This window comes from Miniopterus natalensis, chromosome 8, assembly GCF_054644295.1.
Source record: "Miniopterus natalensis isolate mMinNat1 chromosome 8, mMinNat1.hap1, whole genome shotgun sequence".
In the NCBI taxonomy this organism is placed as follows: Eukaryota; Metazoa; Chordata; class Mammalia; order Chiroptera; family Miniopteridae; genus Miniopterus; species Miniopterus natalensis.
In genome coordinates this window covers 40,918,395-40,936,807 of record NC_142088.1, presented here as the reverse complement: position 1 = coordinate 40,936,807, position 18,413 = coordinate 40,918,395, and the positions used below count along the sequence as shown (strand labels likewise).

The following is an 18,413-nucleotide window of genomic DNA, read 5'->3' as shown; positions in this document are numbered from 1 at the left end:
CTAAAACTGGTGTTTTTTAATTTAACAGAGTTGCTAAACCTTCCCAGGTGTATTTTGGAGGGACAGTCCTTGGTGAGCAGGCTATGAAATCTGAAGATGAAGTGGGAAGTTTGATAGAGTATGAGTTCAGGGTAAGTCATAGCAGTTGGTCCTCTTATTATAGATACTGGAAGCTAACTCATACTAAATATGGTCTCAAATATGTAATTTTAATAAATAAGGTTAATAAAGAAGCCTGATAAATGCTCAGATAAGAGTGAGTTTGCCGGTTTTTAATCAATGCACTGGCTTACAGTAAAAGTTTTGTCCTTCAGAACAGAGAACAGCAGCTCTCCTTCAACATGGGACTTTGTTCAGAATCCAGTTCAGTTTGGTTTTCTGATTAGAGAGTTTTAACGCGTCTGTGATATAGAGACAAAGGGACTCTTGATTCCCCTCTTACCCCCGAGTCTGTGTGTAAAACACAGGAAAAGCTCACAGTGATTTATATTTGGCTTTAGAATATGTTATGATTTACTCCTCTGTTTTAAGGCCATCTCTCTCAGAGCTTCTGGTTAATGTCCACCCACCTTTCCCAAGCCGCTTTGTGCTGGGGGATGTGGACTTGGCATATGCCAGCAGGGAAAACTAATGATTGCTCTGAACCATCGCAAAGTGGGCAAGCGCAGTGACTCTCGGCCCAGCTGAAGGAGCGTACGTGCATGGTACAGAGTTGGCTCATAGCTCGTGGGGTCGGGGGGTGGCTGAAAATCACGTTCCTGAAAGCGTAGTGACCATTGCTGAGGCGAACGTATGAAAAGGCAAGAGTGAGCCCACCCGTCTCCAGCAGGGTGAAGAAGAGGCTGACCCCTCCTCTGTGTGGCCCTTAACCTGACAGACACAACGGTGACAGGTGGTGGGAGCGAGCCTGGGGGTCCTGGAGCAGCCCCCCACGCAGACACAGAGGCTCCGACCTCTGCTCGCTTCTGCGGCAGGAAGTTGCTCTGCCCCCAGCCGGGCCTCATAGGCTTGCGGCTGCCATGATGGCTTTGCTCAGTCTCTCAGTTGTTACCCCAAGCCCCCCCAGGGTAGTCCAGGACAGAGGCAGCGTCCTTGTCCTTGTCGCTGTAGGTGGGGCTTCCTAGAAGCAGGTTGTTGGCGCTCTGCCACAGCACGGGCCTTGTCACCTGCCAAGCAGGGTGGTCACAGAGCTGTTCACAAACTTGCTTGACTTGCCCCTGGCACGCTGAGAGCTGGGCGTATGTGTAGCACATAATCTGTCGCACAACGCTGTTGTTCCTGGATTGAATGTACCATCTTTTCTCTTTGACCGTTTTTTCTTTCTATTTTTTAATTTTTATTTTCATTCTAGCCTGAGGATATTTTTTTTATTGATTTTAGAGAGAGCAGGGGAGAGAGAGAAAGAGAGAGGGAGGGAAGGAGAAGCATCGCTGTGAGAGAGAAACATCCATCAGTTGCCTCCCATACTTGCCCCAACCGGGGATCAAACCAGCAACCTAGTTATGTGCCTTGACTGGGACTCGAACCCACAACCTTTTGGTGTACGGGATGACGCTTCAATCAACTGAGCCACCCAGCCGGGGCAATTTTCTTTCTATTTTTATTGACAAGAATCTTTAAATACAAATCTCTATTTTGAATACCTATCTATAGTCCAGTTTTGGAGCCTTTGCTTTTGATTACGATTATGCCAGGTATTTTGGCTTTTTTCTCTTGGTAATAGGAGTTGCTACTTAATTCTACGTCAACGACAAATTATACTGAGATAACATGTCGTATTGTTTTCTAAAAGGTTATTAACTTGGGCAAGCCTCTTAAAAACCTTGGCACAGCAACCTTGAATATCCAGTGGCCAAAAGAAATTAGCAACGGCAAATGGTTGCTTTATTTGGTGAAAGTAGAATCCAAAGGATTGGAAAAGATAGCTTGTGAGCCGCAAAATGAAATAAACTTTCTGAACCTAAAGGTATGTTGGTGGATTTATCTCATGATTCCATAGATATAAATGGGAGAAGCTGACTTTGAGGGGAAACCCATTACTTTCCTTGGGAAACTGATCTGCCAGCATGTCCACTTTTTCTTTAGTATCACAGTTTCTCTTCTATAGCCAGGCTGAGGGTTTCTGTGGATTAGAGGTGGTTATGACTCCTAAGGAAGGGTCATTCATTGCTTGTTGAATCAAATTACATTTTCTGAAGTTTTATGAGCCAGTATGATGTATAATGGAACTGGGACAGGCCTCTGGGGGTGGGGGAGAGCAGGCCAGCCAGTGTTAATTCCCAATAGAGCCAAACTCATTCCAAAATATAGGGTGTCCCCCAAAAATGTATACACACTTTGAATGATTATAAAGTCAGTATTTATTAACATATTGTTCATTTTAAAATTTAAAAGGATCTACAGAAATGAATAAATGTTTTTGTCAGTACCTGTTTTCAAACTTATGACCATTCTGGTCCAGGCAATGCTGATAATGTGAAGCAATGGAATCACAAACATCAAGAATCATTTTGTTCAGTATTTGTGTGCCCTCAATTCTCCAACTGTTGCCGGTTTTGTACCATAACCTTTATCTTTTATGTATCCCCATAAAAAAGTCTAGTGGATAAATTTTCTTTGTTCAAAGCTTAGTCTGGCTTCACTCATTATTTCAAATCAATTAAACCTGAAAAGAAGTGAAAGTTAAGTTAGTTATCAGCTGTTAAAGTGTGTATACATGCTTTTGGGACACCCTGTATATTGGCACCTTAGCAAGTGACCTCCAAAGCCTTTCATTCTCATTTTTTAAAACAGTAAATATTTATTGAGTACTTATTGTGTCTTGGGCATTGTGCTAAGCATTTTGTTTGCATTTGCTAGTTTCGTTGTCTTGATAGTCCTATGAGGTATTTTTCTTCACCATTTCATAGACGAGGAAATTGAAATTCAGAGGCAATAACTTTCTCAGTCACTCAGCAGTTGGGAGTCAGATTTAACATTCAGGCTCAGCCCTGCTTGCCTTCAGAGCCTTCACTCGCAGCCCACCTCACTCCTGCCCCACGCTTCTGTAACTGGCTGATCATTTACACTCCAGTTCGATGCAGATTTGCTTTTGTTATCGAATGTCTTTTTCTTCTATCTTAAATTCTAAGGTGACTGAGTATGGTCACTGTTCATAGCTGGTGGCTTATAGAATGACCTTCTATTCATAGACTGAAAAACAAGATGGCCTATTATTCTGAATCCTTATTTTAAGGAAAACGCAATTTTAAAACTTCTTACAAGGGTTAGTTTTCAGTACTCCACTTTGAATAAGTCATATGCTAGTTCTCTTTGCTTCCTTCCCTGTTCTTCAGCATCGCTTACTCATTCAAGATGTGCTGACTTTGCCATGTGCTGTGTTAGGTACCGAGCTGGTGCTCGGGACGCAGGAATGAGATTCGATCCCTGTCTTAGGGTGCTCGCAGCTTGGTGGGGAGACAGGACAAAGAAAGCCTCTTTCTGTCCCTGGGTTATAAGGTCAGAGACTAAATTCCCTTCATCAGTAAACTTCAAATGAGGTAATAACACTTGCAGATTTTACACTTAAATTATTTCTGCGCCTTTGGTGCCAGGAGAAGGGCACATATTGTGGATTCTGTGAGTTGGGCATCATTTGGGAGGGTGTGCTCGAGAGGTTTGTACAGTTGTGACACACAGTTACGTGAGGTGGAATGATTTGGGATATAATTCTTTTCAGGAGTCACACAACTCAAGAAGGAAACGGGAAATTGCCGAGAAACAGATTGAGGATAGAAGAAAATTTACTTTGTTTGCTGAAAGAAAATACCAGACCCTTGTAAGTATTTTTTAAGAGCTGCAACTCCCAGGGAGGATGGGGGAGGGCCTTCCCCAGCCCCTCGCGTTTTAACCCCTGCCTTCCTCTCCCGCCCAGAACTGCAGCGTCAACGTGAACTGCGTGAACCTCAGGTGCCCGCTGCGCGGCCTGGACAGCAAGGCCTCTGTTATTTTGCGCTCGAGGTTGTGGAACAGCACATTTCTAGAGGTGTGGCCCGCGGAGAGGCTGTCCCCCAAAGTCATCTGCCACCTCCCGGGACATTTCTCACCTCCCTAATGCATTCGCTGTCTCCACACAGGAATATTCTAAAATGAACTACTTGGACATTCTCGTGCGGGCTTCCATTGACGTAACTGCTGCCACGGAGAATATCAAGTTGTCAAACGCAGGCACTCAGGTGAGACGCTCCCCAGTCCTCATTCAGAGCAACCCCCTTTCCTTGAGCGCCGCGGCCGGAGGCCGAGCTGCTTTCGCCCTCATTTCCCGGCACTGTTACCCTTATTCAGGAGAAATCTGGTACTGTCTTAAGGGGCTGCCACCACACTCTGTATTTTAATAGAATTATTGAAAAGAGAAGCGACTCTGGGTCCCCTGGTTCTGCAGTGCACGTGGTAGACTCAAGAGCTGTTGACTCAACGGAAGAACCGGTGCACCTCCCAGCTCTATAGAAACCCATGTCTTAGGCCGTCCCTAATGCTGTGGCCATCAGTGAGGACCCCCAGTGAGGGTAACTTCACTGCTTTGCGGTACAGCTTGTGCTGTGTGTGGCCAGCTGCAGTTGTTAGAAAAGATCTCTATATGGATGAATCCAGAATTGAATATTGTAAACTCAGAACTGCTGATCCCCCTTGGAATAAGTCCAAAATAAGTTTTCTCTCTTGGCCATGTAGCCAAGAGAGCCTTTGAAATCATTGAAAGAAATTGTCACGATTCCTTGCACATGTCACTCTCTTCAGAGCTAAGCATCCAGTTCCTCAGTTGCCCCTCATGCTTGGCGCGGGTGAACAGGTTCCAGGTCTTTCCTCTCCCATGTCGGCCCTAGTCGGGCAGTGTGACTCCCACGTGGCCAGGGATGGGCAGAGTAGCTGACATGTGGTCAGCCTGGTTCAGCTTACTTAGGGCCATTACCTCCCAGCATCTCAGCCTAAAACTTGGTTTCAAATGTTTGCTGAGGCCCTAACTGGTTTCCTTAGTGGTTAGAGCGTCAGCCCATAGACTGAAGAGTCTCAGGTTCAATTCCAGTCAAGGACAACCAATCGATGTGTCTCTTTTACATCGATGTTTTTCTTTCTTTCCCTTCCAGTCTCTGAATGAAAAGCAATGGAAAAAATATCCTCAGTAAGGATTTAAAGAGAAAAAAGTTTGCTGAGTGTTGTGTTTGCATTTCTAGCAGCTACTGGACTCGGTCACAAATGAAGAGGAGGTTCTTTTGGGCATTTTATGTTCTTAGGACTTAGACAACTCATGCTTGCTAATGGGAATTGGAAACTTTGCTGTGATCCTATTTTATTTAATAATTGGTAGATTTGTGTATGGATTACTGGTCTCATATCTAGAACTCCATTCTTTTGAAAACCAAAACATTGTCTTATCTCTGGTTTTATGATACTTCTATTAATTGTGATTTCTGAGATATAATAGCTCATATATCACATCTATACCTTTCTTTAGTATTTTAAGGAGTTTTCTGGGGCCTAAAACTTTTAACTTATTTCAAGTGACAGGATGCTTTCCCTTTTTATTCCCTCACCTATCATGGGTTTTAATTTCATCTTTATCTTGCTTCATCTATCTTTTTCCAGTCTGAAGGTTATTTTTTTTTTGGAGATAGAAGAGAAGGACATTGAGTTATTGAGTCTTGTTTTTTAGTCTTAATATTGGAAACTCTTCCCATTGCTTTTACTCTAATCCTGGCTTTAAAAAGAAAGAAAAAGAAAAACCCTACTTGTTTCCTTATGACCAAACCAATTTTAAGAGTTTTATGTTCCCTTGTCAATGAAACCCTTTTAAGACATTGTTATAACAAAGTCAGAGAAAGCTGTTGGTCACCTAATTGAACCAGATTAGGTGGTTATATTTTAGCATTAACTAAATGAAACCCATCCAGTAAACAAGCACCTATTAAGAACTATGTGCCTTTGCTACACAAATGCTAGAGAAGCAACGTTATTGAGTAGGATACAGGGCCAACTGTTGAGAATTCTGTGGTCTGGGAGGTGCGGCAGGCAGGCATTGTTGAAAGGGGAGGAGGTTGTTTACTGGTTGTACTTATGTCCCCCACTTCATTCCAAAGGAAGTAGGTAGAGAGTATCTGAGCTGCCAGCAATAAAAGAAATGTGAAAGGTGAAGAAGTAGGCACATTTTTCAGGGGAACTGAGTTTTTTGGGTTTTTTTTCTGCTCTAAATTCAGAGAAAAACTTGAGGTGGATCCTTTTGTAAGATGGATTTCTGATATGAGGAACATTCACTAAGGGGAACGTGTCTTTAATAGAGAGCTTTAGAAAAGATAGAAAATCCCTTCATCGGGTGATTTATACTAATCCTCAGCAGGAGTGGAGGGCATTCCATTACAGATGATTTAGGGAGGCATTTCAGCAGTGGGCAAGCTGCTGTTGCCTGGGCACTGCTCACTGGTGATGTAATTTAATGCATCAGCAGAGCTGGAGCCCTTTTCCCCTTACAGGCACATGATGGATGAGGTCATCCCTCCAGAAATGCCTCGATTTTAATGAAACTGAAAAAAATACTGCTTTTGGAGTTGGAGTAACTTCTGCTTACCTTCCACTGTTACCGTCTAGCAGTAACAGCTGCTGTGGCAAGATGAGAAAAGGCTTCCCAGAGTTCTGGGAATTGCTGCTCCAAGTTGCTGTCTTACCCGATTCTAAGGCCGGCTCTTCCTTCTTCCTAATCCCAGCTGGAGAATGACTGTCCTCATGCAAAAATCAAAAACCCTTCAGTTGACAGTTGAAGTAAACAAAGTCTTGCTCACTGGCCTCACACCTCCCTGGTCCCCGGTGCGGCCTTGCAGACTCGATTTGCAGAGCACACCTGCTCTTTAAACGGGTGGCCCAGCCCCTGCCTTTGGTCCTCTCAGTCTTTGTCCAGTGAGTTGTTTTGCAGTTTCTATAAGGCTCCAAGTTCTGGTTAGAATGGTAGCCAGACCCGGGGCTTAGAGCTCTCAGCTGGATTCCCACCTACCCACCCTGCCACCATAGGCTGCAAAATCAAAAGTTACCTTGTTCTGCCAGGATGCTGTTGCCTTTTGTGGGAGTGATTTTCCTCTGTTAGCAGCTATTTAAAAGGCCTTGGTATACGGGGTGATTATAATAAGGTTGATTCCCCTTGGCATGGACCAGTCTCCACTCTCCACACCCACTTTTATCAGAATTTATTCTTACAAATGAGAGTGGCCCTTCCAAGTTGTTACCTTGCCCCCAAGGACACACTGTGTACCTTCACTATGCTAGATACTAGGGAAGCAAGGTTCAATGAAATTCAATACAGGATAGTTGAAATTAACTTTTTGTTTTCTTTTAGACTAGTCAGTTTACCAGTCACATCAACTACAGGGTGTCCCCAAAAAGTGTATACACACTTTAACAGCTCAGTTGATGTTTCTTTTTAGATTTAACCCACTGGAATTAATGCAGCCAAAGTGTATACATTTTTGGGGGACATCCTATATATTTCTTCACTGGTCTCTCATCATTCTTTCTTCCCTACTTTACGGAGACCTCTGTGTTAGAACCAATAATCTTAAGGTGTTTTTTCCTTACAGCTGGGACACCTGTTGGGGGAAGGGAGGTGGGGGGAAGTGAGCTCCGAGGGCCCCTCTGGGGCTGGGAGCCAGAGTGAAACCTCATTGAGAGCAAAACAGGAAACTGGGTAGCTGATAAGGTGTTTATACCTGCCTGTTACGGTCCATAATGAAAACTCTGAATGTGAAGTCCTTCCTACTAAATGTTCAAATAAAAGCAGTTCTCTTTTTAAGTATTTTCTGAGTCAGATGGGGTTGATACATGTTTTCTAGCATAAGTAGAAAGGGAAGTACTTTAAATGAAGAGATTTTAAAAAATAATTATAATTTAGAAGTATTGAAAGAAGTATAGAAGCATAGCGTAGACAGACACATTTTTAAGTGGCACCCAGTGTTCAGTACTCATAGAATACTTGACTGAAATACTTCTCGGAAGTTAAATGCTCCCACTAAGTTTTATTTGCTCTTTATTCTGTTAACTCAGAAATAGCAGGAACTACAAAAGTGATCGATTTCCAGTCAGTATAGTTTACAAAATCATATCCGTAGCAATCTCCAGGTCATTCATGCGCTTTGAAAAATCTCCCGGCATCATAAAAATTCACTTGAATTCTAAACCTACATTAGATTTTAGATTTCTGAATGAACACTATTTCAATTTACTTGGTATTTACCAACTATCACATGTTTAGGCATTGAGCTTCCCATTGGCTACTCTGAGCTGCCTCTGAGTGAATCCACGGTCTAAACTGTCCATCCACATTGCTGTAGAAGACAACACCAAGCTGTTTCAGGAGAGTTTATTGTTCAACAGGGTCCTTAGTTTGCTCTCCTAAGGAAAAGTTAAAATGGTATCAATCATACAGCTCCATCTGTAAGGACAGGAAAAGGCCTCTTTCTTTGCTGTGTCCTTCCACGATTTATGAGAAGCACCTGGTAATTAAATCCCAAGACTGTTGGCTTCTCTGTTCAAACTGTGGACAAGATAACCTACTCTCAAGGCTACATTCCTGCATCCGCCCCCCCTGCTGTTTTTACAACTCAGAGATTAATTTGCACCTAGGAGTCTCTAGTTAGCAAAAAGCTCCCTTCCCCCTCCCCTTAAAACAAGCCTCTTTGGAACTCTTCATAACTTTTGCTCTAAGCATGTTTTACAGGCTTGGGGGAAAATACTGATAAGACACCTCCCTAGGACATCTGCCAGACTGTCTCCTGGAAAGCAAAGTGTAACTTTTCAAGACCGCCCTGTTATTTGCTCAACTTTAGCAAACAACACAAACCTCTCCCTTCCTTGTCGCCCAGCAACAGTACCTGCTTAAAAGAGCAGGCTGCCCTTTATTTCTTGCCCTGTATTGATTAGCTACACACACCTGCCCTTTCCCTTCGAGGAAAGTAAAATAAACACCCTCTCTGCATCTGTCTCTTCTCTCAGTTGTGAATTCTTTCACAGCTCGAGTCACGGGCCAAATCCCTAACATTTTGGTGACCTGTACTGGGACAGGCTATAGTTCTTTCTCCTCTAACTTCGCTGTCTCCAGAAGTTCAGTCCCCCTCTCTGTCCTCCTTAACTTCATAGATGCTCTCCTGGCGCCCCTCCTCCTTGGTCAGCAATTGGTAAGTCACGCTGATTCTGGAGATGTTAGCAGCCTCGAGGTTCGAAATGGCAGTCATTTCCCCCTGCAAGTCGTGGTCCTCGGTGGGACAGAAACTCCACTACCAGATCTGTCACTTAGGCATTCGGCTGCAAAGGACGCATTCAGCTATTTCCATTTCGATCAGATCTCCAGTAAGGATGCTTATATCTGAATTGGATCTGGTTTGGTCCACTCTCCGATTCAAGGACGCTTGATTTGAGTTCAGATCTTGGTTCATTGTGGCCCAAGACTCGGGGGACACCCAGAACTAGCCCCAGATCTAGATCATCTGGGTTAGGGTGCTTTTCCCAGTCTTTCACTGCTTTTCAGCCCTATCCCTCGGCATGCTATTGTCCCTAAGCAGTGCTTCCAAACCAGAAGGCTTTGGGACTTACTGATCTCAAACCCAAGTGTTTGTATTACAGCTTGGCCACAGTAATCAAATAACCAGGAGGTCTGGCCCAGGAGAGCAGCTCCCTCTCTTAACTATGGCACCAGTCTCTCCTGTAATCTCCTCTATTCTCTTTCAAATAGAAAATCACAGGATTTGCCTCTTGAGTAATTAGGAAAATTTAACCCTCAAACTTTAAAAAGGGAGGCCTTTTTCCTGTCCTTACACTACCCCTGTTTTTATATTTCACAACATCTTTAAAATCTGAGTGAGGAATGTAGGCTAATTGTGCATAAACTGGCCCTGTTATTTTCATTGCTGAAAACTAATTTGAAAAAAGTGTGATCATTCCCAAAAACATACCAGGTTATATAAATGAAACAAATTTGGCTAAGTACTGATAACTGTTGTAACTTGATGTTGAATGATGATTTATTATACAATTTTATCTACTTTTGTTCATAACAAAATTTTAAGAACTAAGTTGGCAAAGAAATAATCACTTTGTTGAAACATAATCCAGTATTTTTCAAGTTCTAGGAAAAGATCTCCAAGGAATGCCTGTTGAAGCAATATTGCGTAATTAAGGGAGAGAATCTTGCATCAGAAAGGCATCTCATCCTTCCACAGGCTGCATTGTCCAAAATGTGTCTGGAAGCACAATTAGAAATATAAATTCCTGGTATTGACTATCTTTCTATTTTATAATCATGCTGCTCTCTTGTGTGGCTCATAGGTTCGTGTGACTGTGTTTCCCTCGAAGACTGCAGCTCTACATTCAGGAGTACCTTGGTGGATCATCTTAGTGGCTATTCTTGCTGGAATTTTGATGCTTGCTCTATTAGTTCTTTTATTATGGAAGGTAAGTTATATCTGGCACTTGACTTTCATGATTATGAACTTTATTTCATGTTTTTTAAGTGAATTAACACTAATAATATATATACATTTCTTTCATTGATTACTTCTTCCCAACATTTTATTATGAAACTTTTCCAACATACAACAAACTTGAGAATTTTACAATAAACACCTGCATATCTACCTAATAAGCTGTGTTTAAAGGTATTTTATTTATACAGTATAAGAAGTTTCTTAAATGTATAAATTTTGGTGTTTTTCACATATAATTTAGCATGTTTGGCAAGTAAGAATTTTTAAAAATTTTATACTTTCTCATTGTCTTCATCTAAGTTCAAATCATTTTCTAAATCCAAGCTAAATTGTTGGGCATCACATTAATCTGAATCCATCCCTGTTAACTTCAGCTTCTTTAAAGAAATGTTCATGGCAGCAGTAGGGGTTTGTTATTGTTGCAGCTAGATTAGGAGTATAAAATTATGAAATTAATGAATAACTCCATCTCAAAGGGGTCATCATAGCCTATATCAAACATGAGGAAGACTTGGGTCCATTATGATATTCTTCATTTGTATTGGTCCTGCAAATAAAACATTGTATCTTCCCCCTGCTTCCTACTAGTAAGTAGTTTACATTACCAAAAAGTGTGTGTGCAATGGATGCAAATTTTGTTGCCAGAGATTATGACCTGTAGATTTTGGATTTAGTCTCAAAAATGGAGGTCCATAGTCTCTTATCAACAATTACAAATTGCAAAAAAACCTCTAAAAACTGAAAGTTTGTAATGACTTATTTGGCAGCAAAACTCGACATAATGTGAAGAGAGGCTATTTATAGTCTTTATCATTTATTCATTAATTTTACTGCAGATATATTGATGTTTAGGTTACAGTGGCATTATGTATGCAGCATATTGCTTTTCTAAAATGCCAAAATCTCTAGATTTCCAAACATTACTGGTCCAGAGGGTTTTGGATACAGAATTATTAACCTCAACCAACAATCTCTAGGATCAAACTATCCTTTCCTTGGTTGGGTACAAGAGTATAATGGACCGAGGGTTCAGGATATTCTTACTTGCAGATATTGGTCATTTCTTTTTTGCTTTATTTCTCCAAGTAACTTCCTTTTGCCAATCTGAGATAATTTACTTGTGTCCTCCAAATGTATGATTGAAGGTTGGTATCTGCTTGTGCCAAGATTAGTTCTTGCATGTCCAGTCCTACCCCTCATGTTTTTCAGGCACTAGGTTTCTCTGGTTAAGTACAGCCAACCAGTATAGGAAATTATTTTGATATCAAAACTGAATTTGAGATTTGATATTTGAGGATGGCCTCCTTATGCTCTCTGGAAGAGGTCAACAGGATAGTCTTCTTGGGGAGCATGTCTTACTAGCAGTTCTTAATGAGGGTGAGACATAGCAGTGCATTGAGGGTTAAGAAATCCAAGCTGTATAATCTTGGGCAAATCATTTCACCTCCCTAGGATACTGGTTTGCCTTAGCTGTTTAATAAGTGGGTTGGACTAGATGATCTCATTGGTTCTTTTTTTGTAAGTTCTAAGGTATTCCAACTCACAAGTGAATTCTAAACATCATAGAATTTTAGGGCCACTAGGGCCAGAAAGGACTCTAGTTCAGTGTCCTTTTAATTGGATTTTGCACATCCACATAAGGTGTCAAGACTAAGCAGGTGAGGCTAAGGCCAACATCCCCATTTCAACCAGACCAGTCTGATTTTATCTGCTTTAATATTGGGATTCTGCATAGGATTTTGTTTGGCAGTAAGAGAGAAAAGTACTCCAGGCTGGTCCAATCACCTGCATTTCGCAAACAGAAATAAATGCTCATGCCCATGGATATTAAGAAGGTTGCCAAGTTGGAGGCAGGACGAGGGCTCTTGATTCCTGGTTTATTTCTTTTCCCACCCTATTTACTAGCACGTGTTATTGAAAGTTGGATGGGAGTTTTCACTGTAAATTAAATTGAGAGTCACTTGATCTTAGCCAAAATCAGTAAAATATATTTAAAAATTGAGAGTCACAAGTAAATATCAAGAAAATTGTCTAGATCAACACTGCCCAATAAAACTTTCTGTAATAATGTAACGTTCTGAGGCTGTACTATCCAATATGGTAGTCACTAGTCACATAATGCCTTTGAGCTCTTGGAATATGGCTAGTGCAACTGAGGTATTGAATTAAATGAAATTTTAAATGTAAATTTTAAATGTAAATTTGAACAGCCACATGTAGTCGGTAGCTACCATATTGTACAAAGCAGATTTGGATTTTTACCTTCATGAGTTGCCAGACTTGGAAGCAGAATTTTTCCAGAGGACAGAGATTTATTCAACCAGGTTATATTTCAAAGGGCAATTCCATGGTCTTAGGAACTAGATAAAAGTAAATAGAGAAAGTTCTCCATTGTCGAATGAAAGAAATTATAGTAGAAAGCGGAATTATATTTTGATACCCATTTAGAGTACCTAACCTGAGGAGCGTAGGTTCCTACCACTTCAGAGTTACAAAGTGGCTCAGAATGTGAGAAAATGACTGTAATCATTCTTTCATGATGGTATATTTGATTTATATTGTGACTCACCCCACAGATTCAAAGGCCTCAAGTAGATGGCATTTGTTCCCTAAAATTTATTGTGAAAAGCAGAAAAATACAGTATCTCTGTTTTATTTGGATTTGTGCTAAATCTTAGAGTATTTATTCTTTAACTTTTGTCTCAGTAAACTGCAGAAGGCAACATTAGACCTATTTTAGGGTCCATATTTTTCTGTAAGAAGAAACCACCCAAAGCTATAATAAGATGTGTATATATTTTCCCATTTAGGATGATTTTTGTCCTCGTGATTTCTGTTACAAATAGAAAAATCAATTAACTGACTAATGTCACCCATGCAAACATTTGATCAGAGACCTGTGGTAATAGAGTTGGGCTGATTGCTGTCCAAAAGTAACAGTGCAGTGGCTGTTCACTTTTGGTTGATCCATAGTGGTTTCTTTGTAAACAAGCTATGACTAGAAAACAGATTAAAATCTGAGATTTTCTTTTGTTTAGCTCTTCACAAAACTGTAAAACTGACTAAATACCTTGCTTCCTTGTAGTGTGGTTTCTTCAAGAGAAATAAGAAAGATCATTATGATGCCACATATCACAAGGCTGAGATCCATGCTCAGCCGTCTGATAAAGAAAGGCTTACTTCTGATGCATAGTAGTGATCTACTTCTGTAATTGGTAATTGATCAATGTTTTTTAATTGCTAGCTGTGGGACCTGCTATGGTTGTGGTGGCTAACTTTAAGAGCAACAGCTTGCTGTGTGTGTCCCATTAACAGATGTTTCCAAATGTCCACACTGGCTTGCCTTGCTTGGAATTATTTTTATTTCACTTGAAAGCTTAGTTTTTTTTAATGCACAAAGAATCATTCGTTACAGGTGAGTTATTTTGTGTTGTTATTATTGTTAAACATCACCCACAGCAATGAAGAAAACTGCAATCTATATACACACAAAAGGAGGCTTAGTAGCCCAGTTTGCCACATGTTGTTAATTTAGTATGCGGCATCCCACTTGGAATTTCAAAGATGCATGAGAAATCACTCCCGATTTCTTGTCCATTTTGGAATTTCCTACAGATAGACGCTTGTGTTGACCGCCTAATTAACCTGTGCATGTTGGGAACACGGTGATCCTCTTGATGAGAAGGCTTTCTCACTGCCATCGTTTGATCTCCTTGCTATAAAGTGATGGGGGAAGGCTAGGAATGCTTTTATTGTTGCTCAGAAGTGGTTTTATGCAAGCTAAGCATGCATCTTCCTTTTCTGCATATCTACTTCAGGTCAGAGACCATTACAACCACCTATGACTATTGGCATGATGGACATTACGGCCAATTGCAAAAGATAGCTCTTTACCAAATTGTGATCTTCAGTACAAAAAATTCTAGCACAAAAATGCTCTGGACAGTTCCTATTTCAGCGTGTTGTGATGGACTTTGACCTTGTTTCATATTCCTTGAGATTTGATTCCACCTTGGGTCTCAGTTGATTTAAGTTCATGTTTGCTTCTCTCGTTTGTAAATCTATGGAAACAGGAATTGACCATGATTCCTTTTTCCATTTCTGTGGGCACAAGTGGGTAGAATTGCTCCTACCCTCCCTTTCCAGTCCCTTTCCATGGCACTGTCACGGTGAATCCCAACATCTCCATTTAATTGTTGCATATCACCCTTGATTTCCTTCTTTATTTCAGTGGGGCGAGAGCCACATTTTGTAGTAGATAGGTATTTTGGCTTTTTTTGCACAGAATAATAAAGGAGTCCATGTTGAAATGGCCTTAGAACAAAATTTCTTGGCCCATTATTCCTTTTGATTCAGTGATAACTATATATGTGATTTTATTTTGCCCCTGACATTCTTATAACATAAATTCATTCAATATTAATGTTGTTCCTGTTGAGTTCACGGAATAAACACATTAATCAGCCATTCTAAGTATCCTCCTCATGCCTCTATCTGCATTTTTGAATTGGAAACATTTTTTCTTTTAAAAGGCATATATATTTTATTCATTTAAAATATTCAATCTGATATTTAAATACCCAGATATGTTATCAGTAAAAATCTACTTTGAATCATATTGAATATTTTTTAAAAAATGAATAAAATATTCATTTAAAAAAAGAGAAATTAGGCAGTGCTCTGAAATTCAGTCTGATGATACTTTCCTCAAGTTCTTTGTTGTACAGGATTGATTTTTTTTACAGGACAGAGTTACTACATGATTTATTAACGAAAGAGCTTAATTTGGAAGCACAACAGCAAGTCCAGGTGTTGTAAATTGCCTTCTAGCTAGAGCTGTGTCCTGGAGCCTCGGAAGGGAGAAGATTCCTAAATTGACCCATTTGAACGCTGGCATGTTCAAACTGTAATTTGTAAAATATCTGTGACCTGAGTTTCATTCTGTTAGTGGGAGAGGGGCATGAATAACCTTTGGTTTATGGCCTTAAAAATTATTCTTCAAAATGATGTTCTAGTAATCTGAAAATTAGCTCTTTTACATATAGTATTGTGATGATTAAAAAAAATGGGAGCACTGTTTCATAAACTTAAATTTTAGTAAGGAGATAACTTACATTGTTTCCAAATGTAAAGACAAGATGGGAAAACAGACTTTTCCAGTTTTACAGCTGTTTTTCTCTTCCATTTATCCCCACTGGCTGTTAACATTTCTTTTCAACCATTAGCTCCTTCAAGGAAAGCCATGTCTTTTTCTTTAGTCCCCAGGTAGGCGTCCTAGCAGAAAGCCTAAGTATCCCCGGGTGGTGCACGTGCTTTCCTTGCGATCGCTTCATTTGCTCCTGTTTGTGTCCCCCTTCTCCAGTGTGGATTCTTCAGACGCTCTAGGTACGACGATAGCATCCCCCGATACCAGGCCGTAAAGATCCCCAAGGAAGAGCGGGAGATCAACGACGAAAAACACAGCGACAACCCGGAGAAAAAGCAGTGGGTCACGAGGTGGAACGAAAATGAAAGCTACTCCTAGGGGCCCAGGAGCGGCCCCGGGCCCAACCTGCTTTTTCATGCCCCGGCTCAGAAACCCCAGTGGTTTCGGAGCCTGACTCCTGAATATTCGGTTCAGACAGACCCCACCATAGGACGAACCTACAGTTTCAACGGCTGTGGACGTTGTTAGGTAGCCTAAGGCTCCCGTTTTGCACGGCCTAATGTAAGACCGTTGGAATGGAGTTTTCTTTCACTGCCTTATTTAACTTTCTGGGTTGCCTCTGTCCGGCGCGGCTGGCTCGGCGGCTGGCGAAGGGCCTGCCGGCTGCGCTCCCCCGGCGGGCCCGCTGCGCCTGGACGGAGGCGCCCGCAGGCACCGTGCGGCCCCGCAGGCACCGTGCGGCGGGCCACCGTCGGCACTGCCCCCGAGCATTCTTCCCCTAGGACTGGAGAACCTGCAAGCTGACTGTCCCCATCACAAGACGATGCCGTGGGGCAGTTGTGTTTCAATATTTAAAGTGCTGTCTTAAATTAAATGTGCAATAGAAGGTGATGTTGCCATCCTGCCATCTTTTTCCATGTCCTAGATGCGTGAACGCTTGTTCACACCAGAGGCGTCGAGGTTTCATTCTCCGTTTTTCACTAAAACACACAGAGGTGCAGCTGACTTGAATGCTAGTTACCCTTATTTGTATATGGTATTTATTTTTTCTTTTTTACAGACCATTCTGTCATTGACTAACAGGCCAAAGATTCTCCAGTTTATCCAGGTTGGATTGAGCAATCAGAATTCAAACATGGGAGGTCATCGGTTTGACCTAAAGTATTTACTGCAAAAAAGAAAGTAATTCTTTATAAATGTTCCAGAGAGTTGTTATAATTTACAGATAAATCTAAGTTATTAAAACATCTTCCTTTGTGATAACCCTTATCCCTTACCCTCTCCCTCCAAACCCAAAAGGGTTGTTTAAGAAATAGGATTAACTGTTAGATGTTTAATTTTTAACAGACACCAGATATTTTATTTTGGACTTTAGAGCCCTGTGTGATAATTCTGAATTTCGTGCTATGACTTTCAGGAACTCTTGGAAATAATGGGTTTGTTTCTTGACCTTTCGTCACTGCTGTATATATAGGACTTGAAAGAAATGGTGAGTGCCTATGGTGGATCCAATCCGATCCAGTGGAAGACTACTGAATACCTGATACCAGAAGTCATATGAGAACATCATGGCTTTCAAGCTTTAAATATTATTGGACTTGCTTAATGTGAGTCAGTGTTCTATATTTTGCTGTGTTTCCTCCCCATCTACATTCCCAAATTACTTTAGGACTATTCTAAAAAGAACTTTAAATTGTTTTTCAATTGTAAAAATGGAGGAGGGGAGGAAGACATTATTCTATACATTCAATAGAGATTGAATAGATATGAAAGCCAGATTTTTAAAAATTACTGTGCTTTAAAATGTTAAGTTATATGGGGAGCAACAGCAAACAGGTGCTAATTTGTTTGGATGTAATGTAAGCCACGTCTCATTCTTTTAAAAACAAAATACAGCTATGTGCCATTGTTGCTTTGGTGTTTTAATTTTTTTTTCTTTTTGGAAATCTTATACCCTTAAGATACTAAGAACATTATTCTAGTTGTACTTTGGAATTTTCATTCACAAAAATTGTTTTAGAAATGATATTTTGTTTACAAAAATTTCTTGAGAACAGGTGGTTATAACAGTGTTTAAAATCTCAGTTTCTTGCTTAGGTAATATGGGACCTAATGCACTGGCTTTGTAGGTTGCTAAGAAGCTGATATTTCGAACATGTTTATAGACCTCTGTTATAAAGACGAATGTCCTTGAAAAAGGGTGGGGAGGTGGGTGAAAGGACGGTTCAACAACAAAGAAACAAGAATGTAGTGGTGTTTAAAGTTGTGAAAAGTGTCATCTGAGTCTAGTCACTGGTCTGTTTGCATTTGATACATTTTTATACTAACTAGCATTGTAAAATTTATTTCATGATTAGAAAATACCTGTGGATATTTGTATAAAAGTGTGAAATAAATTTTTTTATGAAAGTGTTCATTACTTAGTAACACAGCATTGTATATGTGAAACAAACTCTAAAATTATAAGTAACCTGAATTGCTTTTCTTTTTATTTCATTAAGCCAAACTAAAGTTTTTGATGTTTTTATTTATCCTTAGTGTCCCATATACTCTCAGATCAGCAAAAGGTATTAGTGTCTGCCCCCCACGTCCCAGCCAGTGCAATATAAAAAAGACTGAAGGTTGTCCCCTTTGACTACTGTTCAGTTGATGGTCAAAAGAAAATGATCTTAAACATGGTTTATTCAAAATATCTACAAGTTGGGAGATGCCTGTTTGCATGGATTCATCTGCTTCAAAGGCTTCTGCCTGTGAAGGATAGGTTATTATTTAGC

General features: G+C 40.6%; 1 protein-coding gene across 2 annotated transcripts in view; it reads left to right on the top strand.

The window, feature by feature from the left end:
- ITGA6 (integrin subunit alpha 6) overlaps positions 1–18,115 on the top strand; it is a 66,896-nt gene extending 48,781 nt beyond the window's left edge. For both annotated transcript variants that reach the window (XM_087819774.1, XM_087819773.1), the window contains 7 exons: positions 29–131; positions 1,793–1,966; positions 3,719–3,817; positions 3,914–4,024; positions 4,116–4,214; positions 10,336–10,461; positions 15,856–18,115. In XM_087819774.1, coding sequence (XP_087675900.1) covers positions 29–131; positions 1,793–1,966; positions 3,719–3,817; positions 3,914–4,024; positions 4,116–4,214; positions 10,336–10,461; positions 15,856–16,017 — 874 coding nt within the window. In that variant the 3' untranslated portion in view covers positions 16,018–18,115. The remainder of the gene's footprint in view (positions 1–28; positions 132–1,792; positions 1,967–3,718; positions 3,818–3,913; positions 4,025–4,115; positions 4,215–10,335; positions 10,462–15,855) is intronic.
- Positions 18,116–18,413: the final 298 nt, after the last annotated feature.